This window comes from Podarcis gaigeae (genome assembly GCF_964106915.1).
Source record: "Podarcis gaigeae genome assembly, chromosome: 2".
Taxonomy (NCBI): Eukaryota; Metazoa; Chordata; class Lepidosauria; order Squamata; family Lacertidae; genus Podarcis; species Podarcis gaigeae.
The window spans coordinates 11,439,983-11,458,428 of NC_139679.1; the positions used below are offsets into that span (position 1 = coordinate 11,439,983).

At 45.1% G+C, this 18,446-nt stretch overlaps 1 protein-coding gene across 5 annotated transcripts; it reads left to right on the forward strand.

Annotated features, from left to right (window-relative positions):
• Positions 1-1,665: 1,665 nt before the first annotated feature.
• On the forward strand, positions 1,666-13,784 carry LOC310839940 (transmembrane protease serine 12-like). Of its 5 annotated transcripts, XM_083729048.1 has the most exons (7): positions 1,666-1,798; positions 4,468-4,669; positions 5,879-6,080; positions 7,968-8,043; positions 8,149-8,227; positions 11,726-11,868; positions 13,401-13,784. In XM_083729048.1, the coding sequence occupies exons 2-7, from the start codon at positions 4,558-4,560 to the stop codon at positions 13,635-13,637; spliced, it is 849 nt and encodes a 282-aa protein (XP_083585174.1). In that variant the 5' UTR covers positions 1,666-1,798; positions 4,468-4,557; the 3' UTR covers positions 13,638-13,784. The 5 variants fall into 5 exon arrangements, with proteins under 5 accessions (XP_083585174.1, XP_083585170.1, XP_083585172.1 ...); XM_083729044.1 differs by having other exon boundaries at positions 7,968-8,227; XM_083729045.1 differs by lacking the exon at positions 1,666-1,798 and adding an exon at positions 1,853-2,084 and having other exon boundaries at positions 7,968-8,227.
• The last annotated feature ends 4,662 nt before the right edge of the window (positions 13,785-18,446 follow it).

The following is an 18,446-nucleotide window of genomic DNA, read 5'->3' on the forward strand; positions in this document are numbered from 1 at the left end:
CACCTTTGCCGCAGCTCTGGGGCGGATACTAGCAAGGGGAGGAGGCGCATTGTGCGCCCCGACACTCCCCACTGTGGCGGGCGCTGTACTGGCTGTGACGTCGCATGGGGGCGGTGCGTGCATTAGTCACGCACCGTCCCGACGTTGCCCGCCCGCCCACTACATTGTAAGGGGCATGTACGCTGGTCACTGTTTTGAAGGGGAGTGAAGAACACACACACAAAAAAAGGTAACTTGTTAATTTAACGTTTATTTTTTGTCTTAAAGGTTGCAGACCCCTGGTCTAGTCCTTCTCCTGCCCACCCCCACCCCCACATATTCTTAAGAGGGTCTCTTCTCTGGTCTTCAGAGAGTGGCTGAAAGTGGGGAGGCTGAAACAGCTCCTCCTTTCCTTCCACTTTGCAGTTTTAATCGCGCTAATGAGATACCCTGCCACAAAATGCTTCTAGGAAAATTGGGGGGGAGACCCCTTGGCCCCTAGGAGTTGGCTCCTGTGAGGGCTGGATTTAGTTTTGATGAGGCCCTAAGCTACTGAAGGTAATGGGGCCCTTTATATGTCCAGCTGTCCTTTGTCAACAACAAATTGTTGCTGTTTTTTGTGTTGAATATATGCTATGTGGTAATATATGGACCTAGGTGAAGGTAAAGGGACCCCTGACCATTAGGTCCAGTCATGACCAACTCTGGGGTTGCGCTGCTCATCTCGCTTTATTGGCCGAGGGAGCTGGCGTACAGCTTCCGGGTCATGTGGCCAGCATGACTAAGCCGCTTCTGGCGAACCAGAGCAGCGCAGGGAAATGCTGTTTACCTTCCCGCTGGAGTGGTACCCATTTATCTACTTGCACTTTGTGCTTTCCAACTGCTAGGTTGGCAGGAGCTGGGACCGAACAATGGGAGCTCACCCCGTCACAGGGATTTGAACTGCCGACCTTCTGATCGGTAAGTCCTAGGCTCTGTGGTTTAACCCACAGCATCACCCGCGTCCCTCCATTTATGGACCTAATAGGTATCTAAAGCCATTTTTCTCATTACAAAATACATATTTTATCAAAGTAATTGTTGAACAGAAATACAATTAAGTATACATTCAGCTGTGCTGCACTGCAGTCTGCAGCTGCATGCCGCCATGCAACCAGTCCATGCAGAATGTAGCCACCCTATATATAGAAATGAGCAAACCAGTAATACTTTAGGGAGCAGGCGGGGCCCATTACATACATCACAGGAGCCTACACAACACAAAAGACTGTTACTGTATGTAGGTTTTATTTTATTTGTTTTTTATCTTGTATTTTGGAAATGTACATCCAGGGTTTTTTTCCTTTAATTTTTTTAGGGGACCCCAAAAGAGTGGGCCCCTAAGCTATAGCATGCTTCGTTTATACGTAAATCTGGCACTGCTCCTATGGCCTTAACCTATATTAATAGGTATGTCTCGGGTCAGCCTCTTCCTTCTTGAGAGAACCGCCTCGGCTCCTTTAATAATCTCCCCTCGAGAACCAGAACCCTGCGAGACGTGTGTGTATGTGTGGGGGAAAGCAGCAAAACGTTCTGTCAGAACGAGCGAAGGAACTCCGCGCCATCTTCGCTCCATTTCCCTCCCTCGCGCCGCCGCCGCAACGTTATTCCCGCCAAGAGAGCGGCGGGACGGGGGGGGGGGGGAGACGCCCGGCCGCCATTTTGTTTCGCCGACGGACGATGCTGCGAAAGCTCCGCCGGGCAGCCACGGCCTCTCTGCTGGCGCTCCTGGGGCTGCTCAACACGCCCAGAAACGTCACGTCTCTTTTGTCCATGGAGGGTGAGCCCGGCTTTCTCTCCCCCCCCCCCCCCCGGCCGCCCTTTCCACGTTCTCCGCGCGCTGCGCTCGAGCCGCCAAAAAAGACAGGGGTGGAACTGCGCGTGCGCGTGGGAGGCAGCGAAGGAAGGAGGGGCGGGGATTTCCTCGGAAAGTCCCTGAGAGGACTGGGATTTGCTCCCAAATCGAGCGGGCGGGCGAGGCCTGTGGATCCGCCGTGAGGAGGATCTGGCGGCGGCATTGGGGTCCCCGTGGAAGGACCCATCGCGGCCTCCGGAACCGGAGAAATGTGATTGTTATCCCCAACCCCAACAAATGTTCTCTTTCCAGCAAGCTGTCGCTGGGCGGCTCGAAACGAAGGGTGTTTTTTATATTATTATTATTATTGTTGTTGTTAGTGTTTTTATATTATTATTTTATCATCATCATCATCTTAAAAACCATAAAATAATACATCTTGGGCTCCCATCTCATTAAAAGGAAGGGATACAACAACTGGAAAGGCTAAAATGTGTATACTTCAAGCATTCCAAATTATGTTACCCACCCCAAACACAGGAAGGTGCTTGCGTGTAAACTTTATTGCGTGAGGAACTCCAGAGTGTTGGGTTTCTGCTTCGGTTTTTGTAGCATAAAAAGGCCAAAACTATTGTGTAAGGAACGCCAGAGTGGCTAGTTAGGTCTGCAAGTTGGTTTTTTATTTTTGTATTATAAGTAGGCCAAAACTATTGTGTGAGGAACTCCAGAGTGGATTGTTAGGTCTGTAAGTTGATTTGTTTTTGTTTGTTTTTGTATTATTAAAAAGATCAAAACTAGGATATTTATGGTAACTTGTTTCCCAGTATGTGTAACAGAGTGTTTAAATCCTGTTCAACACCTTGTGAGATCTGTGTCAGCCTGAGATAGATTTCACAGCAGAGTAGAAAGGGTAGCAACAAAGGTTGGCTGGGTGGTAGAAGGTCTGCCTGAAACGAGGCAGCAACCTTCGAGGCTGATTTGTTTTGGGGGGCATAAACCTTCAGTGTTCAGTGTGTAGTTAAATCAGATTTGGGAAAGCAGGGTATAAATAATAAATAATTATTATTACTTGGAAATTGAAGTCCCCTCCTTCCTAAAGTGCTTCCGTGGAGGATGCTATTGCCTAATAGACACAGTGACTACTCTCTGGAGTATTTGCTTCCAAGTTAAAATAGTGCTCTAGATTTGGCAGCTCATGAGTGGCATTCATTCTTTAGGCTTCATCCCTCTGCAACGTTAGCTTGGAGTAAGCCCTACTGAAGCATGGAACATTGGCTACTTGTGAACCATGTCCCAGAGAGTAGCTGTGTTAGTCTCTTCCAGCAGCAAGGACAACAGATCTTGTGGCAGCTTTTAAAAAAACACCTTTATTGTGGCAGAAACTTTCACGGACTAAAAATCACTTCAATGGATGCATGGAGTGTTATGAGGGGCAGAAGGAAGGGTAGAATTTTAATAATAATAATAATAATAATGGCATTTAAAGATTATTTAGAAAATCTGGAAGGGGCAGTAGTTATGGTTAAGCCAGGCATCCCCAAACTCGGTCCTCCAGATGTTTTGGGACTATAACTCCCATCATCCCTAGCTAACAGGACCAGTGGTCAGGGATGATGGGAATTGTAGTCCCAAAACGTCTGGAGGGCTGAGTTTGAGGATGCCTGTAAGACCATCATCCTTTGTGGACTAACCTCCAATCTTCAGAGTTTGGGTGAACATGTTGGCAAATCCTTTGCTCTAGTAGTGATGTTAGTTGATGCCAGATCAGTTCAAATAAGTCATCTGTTTTCCATGGGGGTGCCCAAGGTGACATATATTACTGAGACCCAGGTGGGTTAGCTGAGCAGACCATATTTATCCTAGCTTTGTCCCCCAGGGTACTTGGTTCAGAACCAGGCCAGATCAGACGGGAGGCGAGAGATGCTGCTGACCATGAAAATTCCATTGTCTTCACCAGGAAGCCAGTGTGCTCTGTAACTGATAAGAGGGTTTGTTCCTGGATTTGGGCCCTTGAGATAGAATAAGATACTACTGATGTACTGCCCATCCCGCTGCCCAGCAGTCTTTTTAGCTGAGGTGGTCTCAGAGGTCATGTTGGAGAACATTTCACTGTTGCGTTGGAAGACTTCAGTGTCCATGCTGAAGCTGCATTTACTGGGCCCACGGAGGATTTCATGACCTCCATGACAACCATGGGGTTTCTCAGTACATCAAGGTTCAACTCATGTTGTGGGGCATTCCCCAGATCTGATTTTTGCGACAGAAGGTATTGTGGATTTGTGGTGAACTGTTTATCATGGATGAATACTTTTTTGGTGTGCTTTGGACTGGTAGCAGCAAGATCCCCCTGTAAGGGTGGGGGTTAAGATGGTCCACCCCTGAAGACTTATGGAATCCAAAGGATTCCTGAATGCTTCGTGGGATTTTCTGACTCACATGGTTAGTGCTGCTGTTGAAGCCCTGGTTGGCCACAGGTTTTCATAGTCTGGTTATTTCCAAGTAGGGCTATTGTAATGTGCCCTACATGCCTTTGAAAATGGTCTGGAAGTTGCAACTGGTGCAGAATGCTGATGCCTGAGTTCTAGCTGAATGCCCCAGGGTATCCTCTAACATAAATTCTGAAACAATTGCACTGCTTGTCTATTGTCTTCCAGGCCTAATTTAAGCTGTACAAATTTAAAAGTTAACCTGCATGCCCTGGGCTCCAAATATCTGAAAGTGTGCCTCCTCCCATACTGACCTGCATGAATTTTAAAATCTACGTGGGAAGCCCTGAGGCTTATGGAATAGGGGTCTGTGGACCATCTTTCTCTGCAGTGGCTGCTCTTCTTTGGAACAGTCTGTCCTTTAGTAGTGGTATGGAACCTTTGAAATTATATTGTTGCTGATGGTTTCATTTGTTACTGAGTTCCATATATTGTTTTAGAGTGTTTCAATTTCAATTTTTAACTTTTGGTTTGGATTGTGTATATTTCCAACCTAGGACCTTTGGGTAATAACATAAAAAATTACGACACAGTCCAGTCATTGTTCATAGTGTTTCATCATCTGAAGCATGTGTCAAAATTCTGTTGGGCTCCACAATGTCACAGTGGGCATTTAAGGATAATCACGTTGATGGCCCTAGACTCCTTGCCATTCCTCAGTGAGACCAGGACCTCAACAGGGGTGTCAGACATGCCAATCAGAAAATCCCATACAGCAGGGGACCCCAGACTGTGGCCAACGGACCATGAATGATAGGAGCACTGTCTGTGAACAATGGGTGCAAAGACTGCTTCATCATTCTTAGAACTCAGTGATCCAGTCTGGCCACAAGGTGAGCAGGAAGTGGACCAGAAGTAATGGGAAGAAGACACTTGGAAAGGGTTCTAAGGAATACAAATTGTAATACAATACAGTGAAGTACAGTATATGAGAAAAGAAGCAATGAAAGTGCAGTTAAAAATCATACAGCATTTAGCAAATTGCACCACATTTACAACAACAGGCAGAAAAAGTAAGTGGTCCACTAAGACCTTCAGCAATTTTCAAGTGGTCTGTGGGTGAGAGGTTTGGGAACCAGTGCCCTAAAGAATTCCTTATCATCTGTACATTTCTTAACCTGCCCCTCACCTTTACAGGGGGGAACCATCACTGCTAGACCTAACTCACCAAGAAATGGTGTCTATCTTTATTATTTATTTAAGACATTTATATTATACCACTTAATTATTTGCATTTCTAAATGGTATATATAAAGACCAGCCGCAGAAAATAGGTCCAGAGGGTGGGTGCATAACAAAGGTGCTAACACCTCCAACCACAGAGTCAAAACCACTCTGTGGCAAAAACCAGATTGTGATCCACAACGTGTGTCAGGGGGGTAAGTGATTCAAAAGTTTGCAGTCTTGCATAAACTCTCCCATTGGTCCAGAGACAGAAGCGCTACGGCAAACTGGTCGGTTTATAACAATGACCCTTTAGATCTACTTTTAAGTTTGTTTTGGTCGATTGATTGGTGTGTATTAACAGAACATTTACATTCATGGCATCTCATCAGTATATCTGTGTTTTGATTTCTAGACTGCGGAACAAGGCCTCTTATGGATGAGAAAAAAACAGAGTCTCGGATTATAGGTGGACATGATGCCATGGTTGGATCTTGGCCATGGCAAGTTAGCCTTCAGCATTATACCATTGGCCTAGGATATTTCCATCTGTGTGGTGGAAGTTTAATTACAAACAACACGGTGTTGACAGCAGCACACTGCGTTAAAAAAAATAGGCATGTATCTATTCTAAAGTGTGAGAAAGGTGTACTGATTTTTTTTTAAGCACTTGGTGAATATTCAGAATTCATGGGAGTGGGGACATATTTGAAGGAGGAGTGGGAGAGGAAATGAGACACTGGGACTTCAGGAATACATTTCTCCTCTCATCCTCCCCAAATCTTTTCCCACCCAACAACATAGCAGTAAATGACTGGATGTTTCCTTTTTTAATACTATATAGTTTGGTAGGTAAAACAGTGTGACAAAGTAGATTTTTCATCTCCTGGTGCTCTTCCCCTCTGCTCCCCTTGGCACTTATCAGAAGCCCTTCAGGTCTGAAAGGTGAAGAGGGAAATGGAAGCAGGGGAAGAATTATGAGATTATTTCAGTTGTGTGCACTTCTCCTTTATTACAGTAGGGTTACAGTTTTGAGCATAAGTTCATGTTTCAAGAAACTCGTTGCACGGAATACAATCTAATCTATTTTAGGGCACGCAAATACGGAGGGCACTAATGTCCTCCCATTTCCAAATTATGGTACGCCCAGGTGTGTTTTTTTCCTACATTGACAGCAGGCATACATGCTGATTCCACAACTGCACTCAAGCTTCAGAATATGCTTGTCATGCAGCATGGGTTATCAGCTACTCTTTTGTAGCTGACACATGCCCAAAATATTGGTGTAGAATTATTTTTTGCAGTTCTTCGGCTTCTAACCTTAGTATTTGTAACTCTGTGGGGAGTCATCATTATTCTTACTCTGGTTTTCAGGGGTGGATATTTTCTTTAATTCTAAATATATAGGTTAGAATTCAACATCACAGAGATTTGACTGTTCTGTTAGTACAAGTATTTCTGCATGCCGGAAGGAGCAATATCCCATATCCTCTTCCCACATGCTGTTCTGGAGATTTTTCTGAGCTTCCAGACTGGGAGGAGCTCCCTTACACTTACATTTTTGCACTGGATTCCGCTAGTGCTCTGAGTTACTTGAATCCAACTTGTAGCTTCCATTTTTATTTTATTTATATACTATCTTCTATTTAGATAATTTCATTATGGTTCACAGTAGAGTTATTAAGACCAATACATTAAAGCAATAAATAACAGCAGCGCCCAAAAAACCAAACCAAAACAGAGCTAGCTAATACAAATGATCTGAGAGAACCATTTTTCAACAAGCCCCATTGGTGCTTGTCTTATTTCATAGCTGTGTTGAGTCCATAGGGCACAACAGGGGAAAAAATCCCATACTTAAAGCAAGATGGACCTTAGCAGATGACTGTTTGGCTAGGAAGGTCTCGCCTGCAGATCTCGGTGACCTGGAGATTCACATCGGAGAAGGGATAATTGTTATCATAAGACCAGTCCCGAGGCAGAGACAGGCAGACAACTTATAAAGTTGCTGTGCTTATTGATAAGTCCATCATGATAAGATTTTTGGGGAGTTGTGTGTAAATGGAATTATTGTGGCATGTTTCAAAGTTGCTTTGATCAATGTGAGGCCCATCAGTTTAGATGACTTTAAAAGTGCATGAGTCAAATTTATGGAGGATATGTCTATCAATTGTGAATAGTCATACTGAGCATGGATCATGCTGCTTCCAGATGCAGAGGCACTATACCTGAGCACCAATTGCTGAGCAGCAACTGTAGGTTCTGCTTGTAAGCTTCCTACAGGCAACCATCTGATTGGCTGTTATAGGACATGATTTGGTTTGATCTAGCAGGATTCCTCTTATGCATATATGCTTTTACTGGTTATATTACTATTACTGCAGAAACCTTTGTCATTCCCTCACCATTTGACTCTGGCTCCATGCTTGCTAGTTTTACACCAGTCTTGAAGTAACTATTCCAAAATAGTTACTGAATCTGTTTTTGATTTTATTCTGTCCTAGGAACGCAGCCTTTTGGAGGGCTGTCATCGCCGTGCATCATCTTCATGTACACAACTATTATACTCGAAAGCGCCGGGTCAGTACAATCACGGTCCATTCTGATTATGATTCAGAAAGCTATGAAAATGATATTGCCTTGTTTACGCTAATAAAACATGTAAAATATAATAATTATATTCAGCCCGTCTGCATACCTGAAAATGATACTATTGACATGTACCCATGTTACATAGCTGGCTGGGGAAACACAAAGGAGAAAGGTAAATCTTCTACTTTTCCTTTAAACTAAACTATTGTTAAGAGTGAGAATTAGTTATTTCAAAAAGCTTCTTTGCCATTTGATGGTGTATTGCACAGAGGTAAACCTAGGTTTGGTTTGCCCATTAGTGTACACAAGGAATTTCTGATAGTCGTGACGATTAATTTGGTTTTTGTACCCTTTCATTATATTTTTTAATGTACAATTAAAGTTTTTTAATATTTAATGTAATTGTGAAATGTTTCTTGCTCATCACCTTTTCTGGACACTGAACTGTAAAACAGGTGTTCAGGAAGTGTTATCAATATTAGCAGCCCTAACCCTGAGTCGTTTTTCTGTCCGCAGTAATGATGTAAAATTTTAATCTTGTGTGCAGAATATTTACTGGCTAACCATGATCAAACTGGACAGATTTCTTCAGAAGTATTTACTCTTTTAATCCAGAAAAAGTCGTGTCATTTGTTGGGTCTATAAATTCTTTAGCTGTGTTTATGTTTTTAAACTCTATACAGTGGTACCTTGGGTTAAGTACTTAATTCGTTCCGGAGGTCCGTTCTTAACCTGAAACTGTTCTTAACCTGAAGCACCACTTTAGCTAATGGGGCCTCCTGTGCTGCTGCGCCGCCGGAGCACAATTTCTGTTCTCATCCTGAAGCAAAGTTCTTAACCCGAGGTACTGTTTCTGGGTTAGCGGAGTCTGTAACCTGAAGTGTATGTAACCCGAGGTACTGTATTAATCAAGATAAAAATATTTAACAGCTTATAACCAAGGTCAGAAAACACAAAATAAAAATTTACTCTGTGAGCATCAAATTTCTGCACTAAGAAAAGCTGGATTCTGCAAGGTCTGCAGACACACCCTCCATATTTTGCTGAACTGCAACTCCCATTGGCCCTAGCCAGGATGGCCAGTGGCAGGGGAGGATGGGAGTTGTAGTTCATCAAGTGCTGGCCAAAGGTTCTTTGTATATGATCTGTTGCTTAGACAAAATATTTGTCATGCTTTCTGCATTTATCATATGAGGGCAGTATATGTACTTGTGCCTTGAACCTGCCATGTATTCGTCTCTATCATACTTTTCAGAAATACGGTAAGCACTCAGAAAGTCACTTCTCTGCTTTTTCAAAACTTGCCTGAGATTTGTGCACTTGAGAAAACTATACATTAATTTTTAAGGTACAGTGGTACTTCACAAGACAAAATTAATTCGTTCTGCGAGTTTTTTTGTCTTGCGAATTTTTCGTCTTGCGAAGCACGGATTCCCATAGGAATGCATTGGGTATTAATGGTTTTAAGAAAAAGGAAACGTTTTCGTCTTGCAAAGCAAGCCCATAGGGAAATTCGTCTTGCGAAGCAACTCAAAAAACGAAAAACTCTTTCGTCTTGCGAGTTTTTCGTCTTACGAGGCATTCGCCTTGCGAGGTACCACTGTATTTGATCTAGTCTACAAAGCATATATCTTTTGTTATGACTCATAGCTGATGCAGGCATACCGAATTGGGTAAGCCACTGGGCTATATTTAAATGTATTAACCAAACCCAGCAGATGCTTATGTACTGATAACCTAATGCACTTTATTTCAATTCAACCTTGCTGGATGGGGAACACTGAAGAGCTGGTTTTAATTACCGTATTTTTCGCCCTATAGGACGCACCGGCCCATAGGACGCACCTAGTTTTTTGGGGGGGAAATCAAGGGGGGAAAATTTTCCCGCCCAGGTTTGCGCAGCCATCCCCAAGCTAGAAGAGGGAGACGGAGCGCTCCGTCTCCCTCTTCTGCCTTCAGGGACAGCTTCTCTAGCCTCCGTGGGGCAGCGGCTTGCCCTGCTGTCCCCGAGCTGGTGGGGCTGGTGATGGGGAGAAGCTTGCTTCTCCCCCCCCCCCGCCCGCCAGCCTCCAGACCAGGTCGGGGAATAGCGGGGTGGCGGCGCTCCGCCTCCCCGCTATCCCCCGAGCTTGTGGGGGTGGCGATGGGGAGAAGTAAGCTTGCTTCTCCCCCCCCCGCCAGCCTCCAGATCAGGTCGGGGAATAGCGGGGTGGTGGTGCTCCGCCTCCCCGCTGTCCCCCGAGCTTGTGGGGCTGGTGGGGGGGAGAAGCAAGCTTGCTTCTCCCCATCGCCAGCCTCCAGATCAGGTTGGGGAATAGCGGGGTGGCGGCGCTCTGCCTCCCCGCTATCCCCCAAGCTTGTGGGGCTGGCGGGGGGGGGGGAGAAGCAAACTTGCTTCTCCCCCCAACCAGCCTCCAGATGAGGTCGGAGAATAGTGGGGTGGCGGCGCTCCGCCTCCCCGCTATCCCCCGAGCTTGTGGGGCTGGCGATGGGGAGAAGTAAGCTTGCTTCTCCCCCCCCCCCCGCCAGCCTCCAGATCAGGTCGGGGAATAGCGGGGTGGCGGTGCTCCGCCTCCCCGCTGTCCCCCGAGCTTGTGGGGCTGGCGGGGGGAGGGGAGAAGCAAGCTTGCTTCTCCCCCCAGCCAGCCCCCAGATCACGTCGGGGAATAGTGGGGTGGCGGCGCTCTGCCTCCCCGCTATCCCCCGAGCTTGTGGGGCTGGCGATGGGGAGAAGTAAGCTTGCTTCTCCCCCCCCCCCCCGCCAGCCTCCAGATCAGGTCGGGGAATAGCGGGGTGGCGGTGCTCCGCCTCCCCGCTGTCCCCCGAGCTTGTGGGGCTGGCGGGGGGAGGGGAGAAGCAAGCTTGCTTCTCCCCCCAGCCAGCCCCCAGATCACGTCGGGGAATAGTGGGGTGGCGGCGCTCTGCCTCCCCGCTATCCCCCAAGCTTGTGGGGCTGGTGGGGGGGAGAAGCAAGCTTGCTTCTCCCCCCCCCCCCGCCAGCCTCCAGACCAGGTCGGGGAATAGCGGGGTGGCGGCGCTGCGCCTCCCCGCTGTCCCCCGAGCTTGTGGGCTGCAGGCTGCTCCTCGCGAGCCCGCGGGACCTCCCGCCAGGCTTGCAAGGCTTGCGGATAGCTTTCTGAAGCCTGGAGAGCGAGAGGGGTCGGTGCGCACCAACCCCTCTCGCTCTCCAGGCTTCAGCGAAAGCCTGCATTCGCCCCATAGGACGCACACGCATTTCCCCTTCATTTTTGGAGGGAAAAAAGTGCGTCCTATAGGGCGAAAAATACGGTAATTAATACCTCAAACCTTGAACCAATAACAAACAAGTTCAATAACACCTGAAATCATAGAATAATTAAGAAGAAAACAAAATACTGTAATTAAAACATAGGCACCCAAATCTTAATGTTGAGCATACACAGCTCCATATATACCTGGGGCCTGCGATGGCTAGCAAACAGAATTCATTACAAGTTCAGTAAGGATTTCTGAGCCTTATTCTGAAAACGAAGGTAGGTTTCATAGACCTACTTCGGAAATACAAACCTGGTTTATTAAGTTTAAGAGTTAGACTAGCTTAAGCGGTTACCCAGCCATGTTGCATACCTGAGAACCTTGTTTCAGAATGTTAAATGCATTCTTCCAGCAGTTTTCTGTGCTTTCCTTTCAGGTGTTGGCAAATTAATATTACAAGAAGCTCAGGTAGACGTTTTTCCGCTGAGATTATGCAATAGATATGACTCGTATGCAGGGAGATTAACAGAAAACATGCTTTGTGCTGGCTCTCTAACTGGACGTGTTGATAGCTGCCAGGTAAAATGGAGAATATACAATAAGTAGTCAAAACATTCTGTCATGTAGTTGCTTGACTAATATATCAAAGCAATATATCAAAGTCGCTGGTAAATGAGGGGGAAATGAATCATTTTTATTTTAAGACATATTGCCAAAACATGCTGTCATACAATTATTTGTCCAGGCTTACTCACTGCTGTGTCAAAGTAGCACCAAAGTAGTTAATACATTTTGGAGGAAAATTAGTTGATGTGAGAAAATGGGAAATGAGAAACATCACAATAAAATTCAAGCAGCGACATAACTTTACCTTGTAAATCAGCATGATCAGTTCTTTCTAAAAGCACATAATATGCGTGAGGCACAGAACAAAAACACAGCACATGAGTTCCTGACTGCAAATTCACAACTGAAGAAAGAAAAATAAATACAAAAGCAGAGGCGAATAGGAGGGAAAAGGGAATGTTCTTTCCTAATATGGATTCGAAGGATTATATAAAGAAACCATCATCCTTGTTGAGGTTTAAAACATATCACGTTGTGAATACTAATATTAAAATAATGATGATGCAGTAATAATGTCATTTCTTTTATGAATATCTTCCCATGAAACATCCCAAAATTATTTAATGTCAACAATTGAAAAACTTCAACTTTAAAAGCATATTTAAACATATATAAAAACAGACCCAAACTGGGATAAAAATTTTCATTTAGAAAGCTTAAAAAGATGATAGAGACAGTGCTTGTTTGCTTTGTAATAACAGCGAGATTCAAGGGGTAGGTTCCTACATCATATGAATGGGTCACCTGATGAAGTGGCATGTGCAAGATACACTCCTTCAGAATGCAGCAATCATTTGGGTATATAAGGGGGATAGGATTGTTGGTATTCTGATCACCAAAGTTTAGGGTTATTGATAAAAGTATAGGAGCTTTGCAGAAAAGGTAGGATGTTCATTTCCTTCCATTCGGAACACATTGGACCACTTTGCTTCCATCCAAAACAGACAACATGGAAGCAGGATGGTGCTGTCCCCCCACCTGTGTCATGTCTTGCTCTGATATCTAAGATTAAATAGCCCTTTTAAGTCTTGAGTTGATTTTCAGGGTCAGCTTATTACTTCCTTATATTATTCCATGTATCTCTCATCTTTCCTCCAAGGGGTGGTGCACATGATTCTCCTATTCCTTTTCTCCCCACAACAACCCTGTGAGATAGGTTACGCTGAGAGAATGACTCAAGGTCACCTCATGAGCTTCATGACTGATTTGAGATTTAAACCCTGGTTTCCCAGGTCCTTCTCAACACACTAATCACTACACCACACTGTCTTATTGAAACTGTTGCTGGAATTCCTAAAGCATCCATGATCAAATTGTGTCAGCAAGGAAACCAAGGTAAGATACCAAAGTCAGGCTTTCTGGAGGTACTGTTTCTAGAAAAACGTGTTTTCTTTTGATAGTTCATGAGAGACATAACTCAAGATTGATTGGATCCCAATCCTGTTTCCTAAAACTTCAGAGTACCATATTTTTTCATGTTCCAGGGAGACAGCGGTGGACCTTTGATGTGTTATTTTCGAAATGTTAGCAGGTATTATCTGATAGGAATCACCAGTTTTGGGCTTGGTTGTGGCCGACCAAGATATCCAGGAATCTATGTTCGTACAGTTAATTACAAAAATTGGATAGATGCGCATTTAATTGCTAAGACCACCAATGTGAGCATTCGATGGGTTCCGATCTATTGGATTGTTGCATGGATAGTCTCTTATATTCTATGAAGAGGCAAACTCTCTCTCATTGTACTAGAGTGAACTTGGATTGCAAAATTGGAAGCAAAATTCTTCACTTTTATCAACAAATTTACCGTATTCCCCCTTATAAATTAAATATACATATATATCAGATGTTATTTAAAATATATGTGTGTAATGGTCTGTAAATCACATTATGAAATCATACTCTTCAAAATAAAACATGAAAATTAACAGTTGAAAAAATAAGAACTGAATATGATCATTCAGTACACAATAAAAATGTTTTTGTCTTGATAGAAGAATTTTCAGAATTAAACCTATACTATCACAATATTTACATCTTATTTCTATGCTAGAATATCAAAGTTTGTGATAGATGGCAGATGTTGTCATATATACACAACAGTTTAAAATAAAACTTATGTTATACTTGTATACACATACTCCAGTGGAACACTTCCTCACTCAAATGAAGAACTGTTAAATATAAGCACCACATTTTCAAGGATCTATCCTGCAAACAAAATTCATTGTGTTGCATTCTTGAAGTAAATCCACAGTGTTTTGAAGAAGTAGGGCCTAAAGTATTGGACAGTTTTATCTTAATCATTGCTCCCTCTGCTGATTTGTTTATTGCAATGCAATCACACCATATTTCTTCTAAGCAGCTTTGTGTTAACCTTGTGTTTCTGGATGAAACATCTGCTCTGGATCCATTCCAGTCCGGCTTCCGTGCTGGTCATGGGACCGAGACGGCTCTGGTCGCCCTAACAGATGATCTCCGCAGGCAGCTGGATCGAGGCGGGTCGGGGCTGCTGATGCTTCTAGATCTGTCAGCAGCCTTTGACATGGTCGATCACGAACTCCTGGACCACCGCCTTGCCGACTTGGGGATCCAGGGCACAGTCCTTCAATGGCTGCGCTCGTTTCTCTCTGGTCGGGGACAGAGGATGGCGCTCGGGGGGGAATTGTCATCGTACCACTCCTTGGTGTGTGAAGTGTCTCAGGGTGAGATTCTCTCCCCGATGCTTTTTAACATCTTTATGCGCCCCCTCGCCCAGCTTGTCCGGAGTTTTGGGCTGGGTTGCCATCAGTATGCCGATGACACCCAACTCTATCTGTTGATGGATGGCCATCCTGACTCGGCCCCCGATACACTGGCGAGATGTCTGGAAGCTGTGGCTGGATGGTTACGTGGGAGCCGGTTGAAGTTAAATCCTTCGAAGACAGAGGTCCTCTGGCTGGGGCGGGATGATATGGGATTGAGGGGGCAACTCCCATCTCTTGCGGGGGTGCAATTAGTGCCAGCACCGTCCGTTAAGAGTTTGGGTGTAATCTTCGATACCTCCCTCTCTATGGAGGCGCAGATTACAGCTATAACAAAGGCGGCATTTTTTCATCTCCGCCAAGCTAAGCAGTTGGCCCCTTATCTCTCTTGCCCTGACCTAGCCACTGTGATCCATGCGACGGCCACCTCCAGACTGGATTATTGTAACTCGCTCCACGTGGGGCTGCCCTTAAGACTGACCCAGAAACTCCAGCGGGTGCAGAATGCCGCGGCGAGACTCCTTATGGGGTCTTCGCTGCGAGATCACATTCATCCGGTACTATACCAGCTGCACTGGCTCCCGGTGGAGTACAGGATCAGGTTTAAGGTGCTGGTTTTAACCTTTAAAGCCCTATACGGCCTAGGACCCTCGTACCTACGGGACCGCCTCTCCTGGTATGCCCCACAGAGAAACCTACGGTCTGCAAATAATAACATCCTCAAGGTCCCAGGCCTCAGAGAGGTTAGGCTGGCCTCAACTAGAGCCAGGGCCTTCTCGGCTGCGGCTCCAATCTGGTGGAACGCTCTGTCACAAGAGACTAGGGCCCTGCGGGACCTGACATCCTTCCGCAGGGCCTGCAAGACAGAGTTGTTCCACCAGGCCTTTGGTCAGGGCGCAGCCTGACTCCCTCCTCTGGCAACCTGCTTAGAATCTTGCTTAATTAGTTGCCATTAATTTGATTTTAATTGATTTTTATAATGAAATATTTTTAGAATGTGTGAATATCTGATTGTTGATTGTTGTTAGCCGCCCTGAGCCTGGCTTCGGCTGGGGAGGGCGGGATATAAATAAAATTTATTATTATTATTATTTAAAAAGTAAACACCAGCATCTGTTGTAGGGTGCAGTCTGTTAAATACTGACTAGGTGTTAAACTTTACACTAAAGGTGAACTTCTGAGTAAAAGTGCAGTGCCTTGTACTGAAAAAGTTTGGTAAGCTAGTATTTTTTAAGCTTGAACAAAGGCCTGTATCACTTTAAAACTTCAGAACTCTCCATATATTGAATTTGGATTCCTTATTACTTGAAAAAAGAGAGGAGCAGTCACCCATTTGTTTTAAAAATATACACAAATTAAGCAGTTCAATTAAGCAGTTGTGTGAAGATTGTTACCTATGTGCAGGGCCCAGTAGATTTAATTTCTGTGACAGAATGGTAGATGTAACATTGGACTTGCCATGAAGCTTCATTTTCTGCCACGGATGGACAGGATCCTCAGATGGTCTGTCCCTTGTACTAGGCAGCACTACACAAATTATACCTCATGTTCAAGAGCAACCAAGCTGAACATGCCAAAGACGTAACAGCAAACCTCTAGAAACAGGAGACCATGGCCAAGCAACCTCTAGAAACGAGACCATGGCCAAGCAAAAATAATTGTATTGTCCTGCCTAGTGGAGTGAGTGGAAGGGACAAACCATCCAAGGATTCCCTCCTCCACTGCAAGAAAATATGTTCTCTTGTTAAATAATTATTTTAAAAGATACTGATGACCATAATAATCTGTGACCATCCACACAGCTGTTTTTATTTTTCCAATACTGCTACACATCAACATATCAACTAGATCAATGTGCTGCAACAGAACTAAAAAAAGTTCCTGCCCATCTTCCCTCCTCCTCCATTGTGGACCTCCTGCCCCATCCAAAGAATGTAAGATGGGTAATAGGCAACTCATTAAGTAGCTTTATGAAAAGAAGTCTGAGCCAGAAACATGCCAGATTTGCATGCATCCATCCTCCTGGTCAGCCTCATCCCAGTCCCCTGGCATGTGCTGGTCAATGTCCCTCCAACAGAAGAGAAAGCAAAGGGACAACTCAGCTATTTGTTTCTTTGATGGGACAATCCCATTAAGCTTTTGCCATGCAGTTGCTTCCATACTGGCATTGCATATAGCACTGGGTGAAGCTCCACCCAAAGCTCAGCCCTCTGTGGTTCCTACATATAGTGAGCCCACCTCCTATTGCCCTCTGCAGTGTGGTGGGCATGCCACTGGTACTGAAGGAGCTTCGGCTGGGCAATTTCCTTAATTCATAAATGAAATAAAAAATAAAATGGGGGAGGAACTGTGCCTGGCAGCTGCTTGGGAAAGGAGGAACAGGAAGTGATTACTGTAAATCAAATCACTAGTAATGCTGTCTCTTGGTGCCTGACTCCTCGCTTTGCATTGCAAAAGGGGCCAGCTTCGATCCCAGGCACCTCCAACAATGGTCTGTCTCAGTTTAAGTGTTTCTTATAAAGCAGCCAAAACAGTATTTCCCATCCCTGTTGCCTTAAGTTCCCCGAGGTCCAGCTCCAAGGGCCTTCTAGTGGTTCCCTCACTGCGAGAAGTGAGGTTACAGGGAACCAGGGAGAGGGCCTTCTCGGTAGTGGCACCCACCCTGTGAAATGCCCTCTCATCAGATGTCAAGGAATAAACTTTCTGAAGACAGCCCTGTTTAGGGAAGTTTTTAATGTTTGGTGTTTGTGCTTTTAATATTCTGTTGGGAGCTGCCCAGAATGGCTGGGGAAAGCCAACCAGATGAGCGGGTATAAATAAAGGTAAAGGTACCCCTGCCCGTACGGGCCAGTCTTGACAGACTCTGGGGTTGTGCGCCCATCTCACTCAAGAGGCCAGGGGCCAGCGCTGTCCGGAGACACTTCCGGGTCACGTGGCCAGCGTGACAAGCTGCATCTGGCGAGCCAGTGCAGCACACGGAAACGCCGTTTACCTTCCCGCTGGTGAGCGGTCCCTATTTATCTACTTGCACCCGGAGGTGCTTTCGAACTGCTAGGTTGGCAGGCGCTGGGACCGAGCAGCGGGAGCGCACCCCGCCGCAGGGATTCGAACCACCGACCTTTCGATTGGCAAGTCCTAGGCGCTGAGGCTTTAACCCACAGCGCCACCTGCGTCCCTTTGCGGGTATAAATAATTTCTCTTTTATTGAATTTATATACCGCACTATACCCAGAGGTCTCAGGATGGTTCACATAAAAGATCACAATATATAAAACAATATATATATAAGAACAATAACCCAGTAACAACCCCCCAAAAAAGAGCCACATTTTAAAAGTGTATAGGATTTTGATCAGATCAACCAAAGGCCTGGTTAAAAAGAGATGTTTTTGCCTGGCGCCTAAAGGTGTATAATGTAGATGCCAGGTGAACTTAGCCGCATTTCACAGACTTAATAAATTAGCAGCAGCAGCAGCAAAACCACACCCATCAAGAAAATGCGTAAGGGCCATCAGCCTGACATGAAGATGACAGTTTTATTTATCTATTTATTTTATATATATATATATATATTATTACAAAGCACACCACCTTTCCTCCTGACAGGTACTCTGAATGTTGCAAAAGCCAGCTTTCCCCAACTCGCTCTTAATACGCAAGTTCTGCACCTGAACCCTGCCAGCTAGTTATTATAAGAACTGCTGAAGGATTGGGGTCGGTATTGAAAATACTTTGTTCTTCCCCTGGTGCCCGGGTCCCGCGCCCCCTTTTCCCTGCGCAGGCTTC

Coding starts and splice junctions, on each gene's coding strand:
- LOC310839940 (XM_083729044.1), top strand. CDS start 4,558: ATGAATTTTAAAATCTACGTGGGAAGCCCTGAGGCTTATGGAATAGGG. Junction 6,081..7,967: donor CACTGCGTTAAAAAAAATAG/GCATGTATCTAT, acceptor ATTCTGTCCTAG/GAACGCAGCCTTTTGGAGGG. Junction 11,869..13,400: donor GACGTGTTGATAGCTGCCAG/GTAAAATGGAGA, acceptor TTCATGTTCCAG/GGAGACAGCGGTGGACCTTT.